Source organism: Nicotiana tabacum, chromosome 8, assembly GCF_000715075.1.
Source record: "Nicotiana tabacum cultivar K326 chromosome 8, ASM71507v2, whole genome shotgun sequence".
Taxonomy (NCBI): Eukaryota; Viridiplantae; Streptophyta; class Magnoliopsida; order Solanales; family Solanaceae; genus Nicotiana; species Nicotiana tabacum.
Window position 1 is genome coordinate 177,516,745 of NC_134087.1, and position 14,203 is coordinate 177,530,947.

General features: G+C 37.3%; 2 protein-coding genes across 2 annotated transcripts; one reads left to right on the forward strand and one right to left on the reverse strand.

Annotated features, from left to right (window-relative positions):
* Positions 1 to 354: 354 nt before the first annotated feature.
* LOC107787318 (stem-specific protein TSJT1-like) lies at positions 355 to 2,761 on the forward strand. Its single transcript, XM_016608865.2, has 4 exons — positions 355 to 670; positions 1,224 to 1,464; positions 1,568 to 1,688; positions 2,377 to 2,761. The coding sequence occupies exons 1-4, from the start codon at positions 465 to 467 to the stop codon at positions 2,568 to 2,570; spliced, it is 762 nt and encodes a 253-aa protein (XP_016464351.1). The 5' UTR covers positions 355 to 464; the 3' UTR covers positions 2,571 to 2,761.
* Positions 2,762 to 10,068: 7,307 nt separating this feature from the next.
* Positions 10,069 to 13,135, reverse strand: LOC107787316 (protochlorophyllide reductase, chloroplastic). The gene is made up of 5 exons (XM_016608864.2): positions 12,927 to 13,135; positions 12,731 to 12,829; positions 11,580 to 12,108; positions 10,763 to 11,121; positions 10,069 to 10,379 (listed from the first exon to the last, which is right to left on the reverse strand). Exons 1-5 carry the CDS (start codon positions 12,978 to 12,980, stop codon positions 10,212 to 10,214), a joined length of 1,209 nt encoding a protein of 402 aa, XP_016464350.1. The 5' UTR covers positions 12,981 to 13,135; the 3' UTR covers positions 10,069 to 10,211.
* Between the last annotated feature and the right edge of the window lie 1,068 nt (positions 13,136 to 14,203).

Sequence of the window (14,203 nt, forward strand, 5' to 3'; positions counted from 1 at the left end):
TAGATAATATGATAATATAGTTTGAGATGGAGTGTAAAGCAGTTTTTTAATAATTTAAAACTTTCAGATAAGATCTGTCAGATTCATAAAAAAATTAAGCACACATAAAAAAGGGCATGGTCGAAATTAATCATATAAATATATTTTTTTAACGATTTAAACTTTTTGATAAGATAATTATGCGATCCTATTAATATCTTTGCTAAATTATAATTAAATAATAAACTTTATATTTAAAAAACATGTTTTGAATTAGTACTCAATTGGTTTGGTAACTTACGGATATGTTACTTTTTCATCCTTAGCCTCGTTTATCACTATCAAAACAGGAGTTCAACGTTCTATATATACCCAAACTAGGAACTATTAATTCCTATTCCACTCCTTTAACTAAATAGCTACAAAACCAAGAACTCTGTATTAGATTACTCATATTCAAGCAATAAAAGAAAAAGAAATAAGCAATGTTGGCGATATTTCACAAGGCATTTGCGAATCCACCAAACGAGCTACGTAGCCCTTCATCTAAAAGATGTTTGCTACCTGAAGAAACTCTTGAAAAATTTGTGTCAGCTCACCCCTCAAATGCCTTTTCTGTAAGCTTTGGAAATGCTGCTGCTCTTGCCTTTGTTCCTCCTCACCGCACTTCCTTGCTTCATCAGACACAAAGGTAATTACTCAATTTGTTTAACACTATTTTTTTTTTATTTAAAATGATTGGGACAACTATTTCATTGAAAATAATTAACGATTAATTTTTTTTATTTATCCTAAAGTTTTTATAGTTACACAAATATTACAGCATGTCCAAATCACAAGTATCAAACATCTTATTGCAGAGGCGAACCTATCCTTAGGGTCTAGGGATCACTGACCTCCGGTAATTTTTTAAAAAATGGATATGTTTATAGCTTAAATAACATGTATTGGGGCCTTAAGACTTAAAGCATAGTCAATTGCATTGGTTGAATTAGGAGAGGAGGAAGGGGGGCATAACTTGACTTTTAGTGGGTTGCTTGGGGTTGATTTCTACTCCAGCATCTGCTCAAATTTTTAACAAGTTTTAAAAGTCTATAATTTTTTGTTAAAATTTTGTGTGCAGTCAAACTAGACCATAGAAATTAGAACGGAGGAAATATAAACTTAAGTGTTTTGCTGTTTTTATTTTGATTCTTTCGTCAAAACCAAAGAATTTTGGATTGATGGTGTTCTTCTTTTGGAAGGTTGTTTTGTGGGTATGATGATATATACTGCTTGTTTTTGGGGAGCCTGAACAACTTATGTGCACAAATAAAACAATATGGGCTATCAAAAGGTACAAATGAAGCCATGCTAGTAATAGAAGCCTACAGAACATTGAGGGACAGGGGACCCTATCCAGCTGATCAAGTTATTAAGGATTTTGATGGAAGCTATGCCTTTGTTATCTATGACAGTAAGACTGGAACTGTATTTGTTGCCTTGGTAAGTATTCACCTAACTAAGGAATTTGTGTAACGTCTGCATTATTTATTAGAGGAAAATAAAAAGATATTCTTTTCTTACTGCTATTGTGAAATAATTGTAGGGTTCAGATGGTGGAGTGAAGCTGTTCTGGGGTATTGCTGCTGATGGTTCTGTTGTGATTTCTGATGATTTAGAGGTTATTAAAGCTGGATGTGCAAAGTCATTTGCACCTTTTCCCACAGGTAATATCGATCTACAAGTAATTGGGATTTGACCGTAGAGTCGAAACACTAGCTTACACGTGATTTTGTGCAAGATTATTATAGTTTTAGGATTTTACTTCCTATCCTAAATTAATACTTACATTGCGGTGTTGGCTTAGTGTAGCACTCTTGTCGCGTCTGGAGTTGTAGATAGTGGGGGAATCGCCTTTTGAGTTGTTAGAAAAAAATTCAGTTGTTAAAGTGAGAAGAACTCTATTTTTTAACTTTTAAATAAAAATAATCATCCGATCAAGGGCTAACCCATGCACAGAGAAGGAAGAAGCTATCTCAATATTCTCCACACAGAGATATTTTTATCTTTCCCATGACTACTTAGTGTGTCTCAACAACCGTGTATGAGAGAAGAAAGAGGGTTATTTACCAGTATTATACCCGGGAGAATGAAAGCATTAGTGGGAAGATCTTTTGTGCGATTCGCCTTGGGTGGGGCGATGAAAAAAGTTAGAGTTTATCCTGCAGAATGAAACACACATATATACACATTTTTGAGAATAATATTTAGGTCGGGATGACACCCCTTACTAAAGGGTGTCCCCGTCACTGAGTCATAGCGAGGAAAAAATGATTTTTCTATTGTTTAACATGGCAGTTTGTTGAATTCTGTTTGATTGGTTGATACATTTTTTTTTGTGAATGAAATGCACAGGTTGTATGTTTCACAGTGAGAAAGGGCTGATGAATTTTGATCATCCAATGAACAAGATGAGGGCAATGCCAAGAGTAGATAGTGAAGGGGCAATGTGTGGAGCTAATTTCAAAGTGGATATGTATTCAAGGGTTAATAGCATCCCCAGAGTTGGAAGTGAAGCTAACTGGTCTGATTGGAATACCTCTTACTAAAAACCATTTTGCATTTCTCCAAAATGGACACCATATTTGGTCATCTTTTGATCTGTTGTTTGTGTTTCTTCCATTTTATGGTTGTCTTTTAGTTTGTTGTCTTCCCCTTACTTTGTGTTACCAGTGTATATATCTCTCTTCCTGAAAAATAAATGAAAACATCAACAAGGATTCAGCTTTTGAAAACTTTTTATCCTGGCTTTCAACTTGGCTAGCCTCTCTATCCATCAGGTTAGGGGTAAGGTTTACATACATACTACCCTTTTTAGACACAATAGTGGGATTTTACTGGATCGTTGTTGTTGTTGTTGTTGTTCCTGTCAACTTGGCTAGGATATCTGTTGATCAATATGATTTTCGGAGAATAGATGATTGACGGCAGCCTCCTTGTCCTGAAACACTTTGTATAATATGATGTTCTTTTCTTAAATACCTTTAACCAGTAGTGGAAACATGATTTTCATCGGGAGGATTCGAAAAATAAAGAAAACATACAAAAATATAAAGGGGTTTAAAATGTAATATATACATATGATTTTTTTTAATATTGTACATACAGTGTAATTTTTGGCGAAAGACCCACTTTCGCCCGCCTAGCTCCGCACTGAAGCACAGGGGAAATGTTTCAGCACGATTTTGAACTTTTTTTCAAAACCATGTGCTTGTCACACCTTGTCCTAAGTATTTAATTTAGAATAGAAGGGAAACAGCTGCACTCAGCATAAGAACAGGTTAACAAATGAGGATTAGTTTAAGTCAAAGTCAATAACACAACAACAATAACAAATTCAGTTTGATCCCAATATGTGGGATCGGGGGAGGATAATCTGTACACAGACCTTACCCTTACCTAATGCAGGTAGAGAGGTTATTTCCAATAGACTCTTGGCTCAAGAAGGGCAAGAAAAAGAAGAGGGAAGCAAGGAAGGAAGGAAGATGGAAGAGAAAAAGGGAAGATAAAGGATAAGTAGTATCAAATAATAGCAATGGAATACAATACCTGAGGCGAACAAAATCACATATCGTAATAAAAATCTAAGAATATGAAGGGACATGCACGCTACTAAGCCTATCGGTAAACACTATAAACTACCTACTAACCTTCTACCTTAATCCTCGACCTCCACACCCTCATATCAAGAGTCATATCCTCAGTGAGCTGAGCAGCGCCATGTCCTGCCTAATCACTTCCCCCCAGTACTTCTTAGGCCTACCTCGACCCCTTCAAACTCTCCATGGCCAACCTCTCACACCTCCTGATAGGGGCATCAATGCTTCTTCTCCTAACATGTCTGAACCATCTAAGCCGCAACTCCCGCATCTTGTCCTCCACGGAGGCTACTCTCACTCTGTCCCGGATAGCTTCATTCTTAATTCTATCTCGCCTGGTGCACCCACACATCCATCTCAACATCCTCATCTCTGCTAATCTCATCTTCTGCACGTGAGAGTTCTTGACTAGCCAACATTCAGCCTCATACAACATAGCGGGTCGAACACCACTCGATAAAACTTACCCTTAAGTCTTAACGGTACATTCCTATCACATAGGACACCAGAAGCGAGCCTCCACTTCTTCTATCCCGCTCCGATTCGATGTGTGACATCTTCGTCAATCTCCCCGTCACCCTGGATAATAGACCCGAGATACTTAAAACTCGCTCTCTTGGGGATAACTTGACCATCAAGCTTTACCTCTACGTCTGTATCATGGGTCTCACTGAATTTACTCTCCAAGTATTCTGTCTTGGCTCTACTTAGTTTGAAACCTTTAGACTTCAAAATCTGTCTCCAAATTTCCAACCTCGCGTTAACTCCGCTACGCGTCTCGTCAATAACACAAATAATGATATTTTAGCTTTCAATTTTATCCTTCCGTAAGCAAGATCTAGAAGTAATGGGAACTTCCCCAGTCTATTATAATGCACATAAGCGAATAAAACTTGTAGCTGAGTATTTTTATTATTATTCAATTTAGTTTGTTTGTTATATTTGCTCCAAGCTTGTTCTGCTTTGCAATTGCAGGAAATTTAACCATTGAAACTTTGTTTTGGAGTCGGAAAAAAGTACTCCATCCGTCTCAAATTATATATCGTGTTTCTTTTTTATAAAACCATAATTATGAGGGTTTTTGACTATTTTATTCTTATTTATGTTTTAAGATATGATAATCTCTTTATTGAATATTTACTCTACTTATGTGTCATCTCCAGACGCTAGCTTCAAAAACAATTACTATTAAGGGTGAAAAATGAGGAAAAAATAATTGATTGTCTTGTATTTCTAAAATGACAAAAAATTGAGATAACTATTTTTAGAAATAACGACTAATACTTTAAGAAGGAGGGAGTATCTTGGAAAAGCGTATGACATCGAAAATTTAATAAAGGATGGATTAACCTGAATACAACTATCCATCAAGCAAGTCGGAATTGACTATATAAATCCTCAGTGACCATATTGCTTCAACTAAATTCATCTTAAATCCATATTGGAAGTAAATTGTGTTGAAGTTTGGCAAAATGCCAAAGTCCCACATTGGTTGGGAGTTAAGTTTGGGGGGGATTTTTCCCCTATAAAAGAAGGCCTAATGTTTAGGATTGAAACACACCTCTCATTTGCCTTCTCATCTGTTTAAGGCATTTGTATCTTCTCTCTTTAGTATTATTTCACTTGTATTTTTGGAGTGAAATAAAATATTGGTTGTGTCCGAGGAGTAGGCAAAATTAGCCGAACCTCGTAAATTCTGGTGTTCCCTTTATTGTTGCTTTATTGTCTTATTTATTATTTGGTGGCTGTCATAATTTTTGGTATAGTAGTTGTGACTTATTCACACTATATACATTTGGCTTCCGCAACAATTGGTATCAGAGCCAAGGTACTGTCTAAGTATGCTCTGTGGTTGCAGCATAGTCTGATCTTCCACATCAGAAAAGATTTATCTTGGTAACTGAGTCAAGGTTCTGTCTGAGTATGCTCTGTAGTTGCAGCTTAGTCTGATCTTCTACATCAGAAAGGAAATAATCTTGATTTGTGTCGTCAGCTATTAAATAATATTTGTGTCAAATATGGGGGACAATAAACAAGAAGAATCTACATCAAGTGTCAACAATACGTCATCATTGGCATCTTCGCTTATGACAAGAATTGTGTCAAATGCGAAATTTGCGGTAGAAATTTTTGACGGGTCCGGACATTTTGGGATGTGGCAAGGCGAGGTTCTAGATGTCCTTTTTCAACAAGGGCTAGATCTGGCCATTGAAGAAAAGAAACCAGATGTTATTGGAGAAGAAGATTGGAGAATTATCAACCGTGTTGCTTGCGGTACCATTCGATCCTACCTTGCTAGAGAGCAGAAATATCCATACACAAAGGAAACTTCTGCAAGTAAATTATGGAAAGCACTGGAGGATAAATTTTTGAAGAAAAACAGTCAAAATAAATTGTACATGAAGAAGAGACTGTTTCACTTCACCTATGTTCCTGGTACCACGATGAATGAACATATCACCAGTTTCAATAAGTTGGTTACAGATTTGCAAAATATGGATACAACTTATGATGATGGTGACTTGGCCTTGATGTTGTTGGCGTCACTTCCTGATGAGTACGAGCACCTTGAAACTACTCTACTCCATGGAAATGACGAAGTTTCTCTCAGAGAAGTTTGTTCGGCTTTGTACAGCTATGAACAAAGAAAGCGAGAAAAACAGAAGGGCGGAGAAGGAGAAGCACTATTTGTGAGGGGTCGTCCTCAAAATCAAACGAGGACAAAGAAGGGAAGATCCAAGTCAAGATCCAGACCCAGCAAAGATGAATGTGCCTTTTGTCGAGAAAAAGGGCACTGGAAGAAAGACTGTCCGAAGTTGAAGAATAAGGCCAAACATAACAATGGAAAGGCCATTATGGATTCAAATGTAGCTGATTGTGATGATTCAGACTTCTCATTAGTTACAACAGAGTCATCAACATCTTCAGACATATGGTTGATGGACTCGGCTTGTAGCTATCATATGTGTCCCAACAGGGACTGGTTCGTGGAATTTCAAGAAGGAGAATATGGAGTCGTCCACACAGCGGATAACAGCCCTCTTACCTCATATGGCATTGGTTCAATACGATTAAGGAACCATGATGGAATGATCAGAACATTGATAGATGTTCGATATGTACCGGATTTGAAGAAGAATCTCATCTCTGTGGGAGCCCTAGAATCAAAAGGGTTCAAAATCATTGCAGAAAATGGAGTGATGAGAGTATGCTCCGGTGCACTAGTGGTAATGAAGGCTAATCGGAAGAATAATAATATGTACCGCTATCGTGGCAGTACAGTTATTGGGACAGCGACAGTGACATCCAGTGACGACAAAGAGGCAGAAACCAAGCTATGGCACATGCGCTTGGGACATGCTGGAGGAAAATCCTTGAAAACTCTATCAGATCAAGGATTGTTAAAAGGAGTAAAGGCTTGCAACTTGGAGTTTTGTGAGCATTGTGTCAAAGGGAAACAGACAAGGGTTAAATTTGGTACAGCGATCCATAATACTAAAGGCATTTTGGATTATGTACACTCTGATGTTTGGGGTCCTTCCAAAACACCTTCATTGGGTGGGAAGCACTATTTTGTAACCTTTGTTGATGATTTTTCTCGAAGAGTGTGGGTGTATACAATGAAAAACAAAGATGAAGTGCTGGGAATTTTTCTCAAATGGAAGACGATGGTGGAGAATCAAACAGGCAGGAGGATCAAGTGTATTCGCACAGACAATGGAGGTGAATACAAAAATGATCATTTCAATAAGGTCTGTGAAAATGATGGCATCGTCCGACACTTCACTGTTAGACATACACCACAACAGAATGGAGTGGCAGAACGTATGAACCGGACCTTGCTGGAGAAGGTACGGTGTATGTTGTCCAATGCTGGCTTGGGCAAAGAATTTTGGGCTGAGGCAATTACATATGCATGCCACCTCATTAATCGTCTACCATCTGCTGCTATTGATGGCAAAACACCATTTGAAAAATGGTATGGAAAACCTGTTGTAGATTATAACTCTTTGCACGTGTTTGGCTCAACTGCATATTATCATGTGACGGAGTCAAAATTGGATCCAAGGGCAAAGAAGGCTATTTTTATGGGAATTACTTCTGGAGTCAAAGGATATCGCTTATGGTGTCCTATGACAAAGAAAGTAATATTCAGCAGAGATGTTACCTTTGATGAATTTGCTATGGTAAATAAGGTAACAGAAGATACCAAACAAAATGAAGGTGCTTCTAAGCAGGTGGAGTTTGAGGGAAAATTTATTTTTCCTACACAAGAAGCAGAGGAGGAAACAAATGAAGATTACCCTCTGGAAGGAGAGCCAGTAGAGGAGATTCCAACTCAGGAATCTCAACAACAACTTGAATCAATAGCAACCAGCAGGCCAAAAAGAACAATAACGAAACCTGTTCGTCTCATAGAGACGGTTGCTTGTGCAACCTCAATTGTAGCTGATGATGTTCCTACTACTTATAAAGACGCTGTTCAAAGTTCAGAAGAAGATAAGTGGAGGATTGCCATGAATGATGAGATACAGTCCCTTCATCAGAATCATACATGGAGATTGGCCAATCTCCCGAAGGGAAAGAAAGCAATTGGGTGCAAATGGGTATTTGCAAAGAAGGAAGGATTTCCTAACCAAGTAGATGTTCGCTACAAAGCAAGATTGGTGGCCAAAGGATATGCTCAAAATGAGGGAATTGATTACAATGAAGTGTTTTCTCCAGTTGTAAAACATTCCTCCATTAGAATTATGTTGGCTTTGGTAGCACAATTGGATTTGGAACTAGTTCAGATGGATGTAAAAACTGCGTTTTTACATGGAAACTTGGAGGAGGAAATCTACATGACTCAGCCAGAAGGATTCAAAGTTGCTGGAAAAGAAAATATGGTGTGCAAACTTGAAAAATCGTTGTACGGATTGAAACAATCTTCTAGACAATGGTACAAGCGATTTGACGAGTTTATGTTGCGGCAAGGGTACAAGAGAAGCAAATACGATCATTGTGTGTATTTGCACAAGCTTAAAGATGGTTCCTTTGTATATCTTCTCCTATATGTTGATGATATGTTGATTGCTTCCAAGAATTCGGAAGAAATTGATAAGTTGAAGATTCAACTGAAGAAGGAGTTCGAGATGAAGGATTTGGGTGAGGCAAAGAAAATTCTTGGCATGGAGATAATTAGAGATAGACGTTCAAAGAAACTCTGTTTATCTCAAAAGGAATATTTGAAGAGAGTACTTCAACGTTTTGGCATAGATGACAAGACTAAGCCAGTTAGTACTCCACTTGCTTCCCATTTTAAGCTAAGTACTACTATGTCGCCAATGGATGAAGCTGAACGAGAGTATATGTCAAAGGTACCATACGCAAATGCTGTTGGTAGCTTGATGTATGCAATGGTTTGCACAAGGCCTGACATTTCACAAGCTGTTGGAGTTATTAGCAGATATATGCACAATCCAGGGAAGGAGCATTGGCAAGCTGTGAAGTGGATTCTACGGTATATTCATAATACTGTAGATGTCGGGTTAGTTTTTGAGCAGGAAGACAATCAGTTTGTAGTTGGATATTGTGACTCAGATTTTGCGGGTGATATGGACAAACGAAGATCAACTACTGGTTATGTGTTTACTTTTGCAAAGGCACCAGTTAGTTGGAAGTCTACTTTGCAGTCAACAGTTGCTTTGTCTACAACAGAGGCAGAGTACATGGCTATTACAGATGCTGTGAAAGAGGCAATTTGGCTTCAAGGATTGCTAAAGGAGCTTGGTGTTGAACAAAAAGGTATCACAATTTTTTGTGATAGTCAAAGTGCTATTCAATTAGCGAAGAACCAAGTTTATCATGCAAGGACGAAGCACATTGATGTTCAGTATCATTTCGTACGAGAAATCATAGAAGAAGGTGGAGTCACGGTGAAGAAAATTCATACTACAGAGAATCCTGCTGATATGCTGACAAAGGTGGTGACTGCGGTCAAGTTTCAACATTGTTTGGATTTGATCAACATTGTTGAACACTGAAGATTGAAGATGAAGACACAACCAAAATTTGTTATTGAGAGAGAATTGAAAATGTGGAATTTTGCCAAGGTGGAGATTTGTTGAAGTTTGGCAAAATGCCAAAGTCCCACATTGGTTGGGAGTTAAGTTTGGGGGGATTTTTCCCCTATAAAAGAAGGCCTAATGTTTAGGATTGAAACACACCTCTCATTTGCCTTCTCATCTGTTTAAGGCATTTGTATCTTCTCTCTTTAGTATTATTTCACTTGTATTTTTGGAGTGAAATAAAATATTGGTTGTGTCCGAGGAGTAGGCAAAATTAGCCGAACCTCGTAAATTCTGGTGTTCCCTTTATTGTTGCTTTATTGTCTTATTTATTATTTGGTGGCTGTCATAATTTTTGGTATAGTAGTTGTGACTTATTCACACTATATACATTTGGCTTCCGCAACAATTGGAGTGGTATTTTTTATTCCTAACTCAGAACCTTACAACATAACAACCTTTTTCTACAACAAAACAGAATTTCAATTCATATCCTCACTCATGAACTCTTTTTTCTTCTTTGCCTTAGCAAAAGTTAAGTTCAGTCCGAAAAATCTACCAAACCGACGAGTTTCTCACTGACTTCCCACACTTTACGCGCTTTCTCTGCATCACTGGCTTCTTGTGACAGCTGATTTTCAAAAGAAGAAGAATTCTTGTTCCAGCTCCAATAGACACCTGATTTTGTAAGGCTTGGATCACTTACGACCTGTACAAAAGGAATAAACAACATCTTAGGTTAATCTTTTTTCTTGTTAAGGTTAGGCCATTTTTCTTTAATTTCTAGTAGTACTAGGCTACTGTTAATTATTACTACGTCTGTTTCATTTTATATGACATTCTTTTCTTTTAGTCCGATACCCTTCTAAACTGGAAACTCTTTTGCTATAACTTTCCTATTTTACCCTTAGCGACATGATTTTAGTGAAATTCTTTCTATATTGGAAACTCTTTCTGTAAGGGAAGCTTCTAGTGCAGTAGCATAGGTGGTTCACTTTAAGTGGTATGTTCGAACTCCAAGTGTGGCGTTTTTGCAATTCCTTATATCCTCTTATTAAAATTTCTAGCTTTGCTACTGCTGGTGGTCAATACCTGTGCGAGTCTCTTTCCAGATTCTGTCTCAGAGACGAATCCCTTGGTAATGTACTTCTGGAATGGAGGGAAAAGGAGTCTAAACAATGGGATATGCTCTCTGAAAAGCCCTGTTGTTGCTATGCAGCCAGGGTATAAAGAGGCAAATGTAATGCCAGTCTCCTCGTGGTATCGCCTGTGGAATTCCTGCATAGTGAGCATATTGCAAACTTTGCTGTCTTTGTATGCTTTAGCACCATCAAAGTCTCCACCATCGATCATGGCTGAGCTGTTCAGCCCGTCCAGTCCCCTTGCCAACCCCCTCAAGTCCCCAAGGTTTGCTTTTGGAGGCACATTTCCAGCCAAAGTATTTGTGTTTCCTGAAAAATGAGTTCAGTAACAAAGTTTAGTCTCACAGTGAAAAAAGTAGTAAATTCATATTCTCAATCCGATTTGACTTGGTGACTAGTTGCATTCAGTGGCGGATCCAGAATTTAGACATTGTGGGTTCTGAAATGTATATGTAACTTTATGTGTACTTGTTTTTGGCACACATATATATAGGATTCGAGAAGGCGAGCCTTGGCGTAACTGGTAAAGTTGTTGCCATGTGACCAGGAGGTATTGAGTTTCAGCCGTAGAGACAGCTCTTGCAGAAATGCAGGATAAGGCTACATACAATAGACCCTTGTGATCTGGCCTTTTTCCGGATACCGCGCATAGCGAGAGCTTAGTGCACGGGGCTGTCCTTCCTATATATAGGATTCGACCTAGAAACACTGGATCTTACTGAACCCGTGAACCCATTGTTGGATCCGTCATAGGTTGCTTTAGTTACCTGTAATTGAACCAACAATGATGAGTCTCTTTGAAGGGTAATCAGACTGCTTCAAATCATCAAGCAACAATCTTGAAAGAAGGAAATGACCAAGGTGGTTAGTCCCAACACTAAGCTCAAATCCATCAGCAGTGAAAGAAGGCTCTTTAGCAGTTGGCTGATAAACTGCTGCATTGCAAACCAATACATCAAGAGGGCGGCCTGATCTCCGGAAGTTATCGACAAACTGGCGAACACTGTGGAGCGACGCAAGGTCTAAATGCATTATGGTGTAGTTCTCCTTAGGCATGCCTGCAGATTTTGCTGCTCTTTCAGTTTTTAGAAAGTCTCTACATGCCATAATCACATGCCATTTTCCTGTCTCAGCTAGTGCTTTTGCTGTGGCTAGGCCTAATCCTGAAGAGGCTCCAGTAACTACTACACACCCTTTTCTTAAAGTTTTCTTTCCTGACACTGTGGCATTGGTAACACCTGGAGTTGCAACCATTGTCTCGGCTCTAATAGCTCCATGGGACAACCTTCTTTGGCTCTGTATGAAAATTCAATCTCAGTTAATAATTTGGAATGAGTTAATCTCACGTATGATCACTGAACTTATTGTTATAGTAGTAAGTAAACTTGAGTTATCCTAGCGTTTGGACATAGATTTGACTGAAACTTGAAAAAGAGTTTTTAAAGTTGTGTTGAAAAATAATTTTTGAAAGTTGAAGTTATGCTTGAAAATGCATTTTATTTAAAAACACGTTGGAGGTTTTGTGAGTGGAAGAAAAAATTTCACTAAAAACTGCCCTAAAGTTCAGTTTTCGGGAACTTGATTTTTTTAAAAAAAATATTTTAAAAAAACTGATCATATTCTATGAACAAACGATATTTTCGAAAAAAATTCAAAAAGAGTTACTAAATTTTATGAGCAAAGGGGAGCTACTTCACCGTGATGCAAAATAGTTTTGTGACTTTACATTATAGTAGGTAAAGTACACTTACTTTAATGTAAACAAAGAATAATACTGTAATTTTACTGTTATAGTTGGTAAAGTTCAGCAATAACACACGAAAAATGTGTCAATTTGGAACCTTCTAATTTAGATACAATGGAACCAAGTTTATACAACAGCTCTAAAAGCTTTTTAGAAAATGTATTTCTTAGGTACCTTGATTTTAAATGAAGAGGAGCCAAAATCAGATTTAATATGGTCCGAGAGGGAAATTCCAAAGAGACTAGAATCCTTCAAAGTTGCACTTGCTTTGCCCTGCAAGATAACAGAATGATTAATAAAAAAGAACTAAAACTACTGTACTAGTTGACGCTTCAGATTTCAAATGCAGACTAAAGAAATAAACACAAACCTCCTTGGGAATAGAGAAAGCAGAAGGAAGTAGTGCAGCTGCCTGAAGAGCCATGAATACAAGGAATTATATTGAGTTTTTATCTAAATTGTCAGCTGAAGAATTAAATAATAATTCTTGGACTGGTACTACTGCTAGTGTGAGAGTGGTAAGAATTTGAGCAGTTATATATGCAGTGAGAGTGATGGGGTGTTACAGTGATTTGAGACAAACCAATCTTGAGTATCAATTGGATAAGATAAATTCTGTAAGGAAGTATGTCCCACGTCAATTGTAAGCCACCAATCAGGCTTCAATTTTTGGATTTCCTTTTGGTACTTATATGACATAAAATATCCTATAATATAATGTTACCTAGTAAAAAAAAAAAAAAAGGATATATTTGGCTCTTTACCCAATGCAACCCACTTCCATAAGGTATGGGCTTCAGCATGGAAAATACTAGCGATGATAGTGGCACAGTGGATAAAGGGCAATCGGATAGAACTCTAATTGTCACATTGAGTAATTAAATATTGCAATCGTATTTTTGATTTTAAAGTTTTATTGTCACATTGAAGAAGAGAAGAGAAGCTTGATTAACTTTCTTTTTTCGGGTACAGAGAAGCATGGTTAACGTACCCATTTAAGAAGAAATCATTTAGTTTTCATTAATTGGGAGTGTATGAACAAAGTCTCAGTAGAAAAGAAAAATTATTTGCTTATAAGAAGATGAATATTCTTAATAGTGTGAGACCTTTTTCGGAAAAAAACCGTTGAACAAAGTCCCCCATGAAAAATAAAAGAGAAAAATAATCAACTAATAAGGAGTGGATGCTTTTAATGGCGTAAGACCTTTAGGGAAAAAATTGTACGGATTTTATCCAAAGCGGATAGTATCACATCATATTAAAAACATCTTTGGACCGTTTTAGCCCAACAATTACAATTCTTCAAATTCTTCAGTCGTGGTATTCACGAATAAAAGCCTCGTAAATGTGCCCATTTATGATGGAATAACATAGTTTCCTAACAGGTATTTACATAACATTTTACGGCTAATTTTGTCTATTATAACAATAGATGGAGGATAAAATGGTCATTTAATTCTCCATAGACATTTTGATAATTTAATTTTACACTTTGGAGCTTCTTACTTTTAGTATAACTAGTCTCTGTACACGTGCTGCTTGTGCCCCATATGAACTATTGATTACAAAAATCTTAACAATCATATAAATATTATTAGAAATTGACTTATAAACTTTTAAAAAAGTAAAAAAATAAAGTGTAAGTTT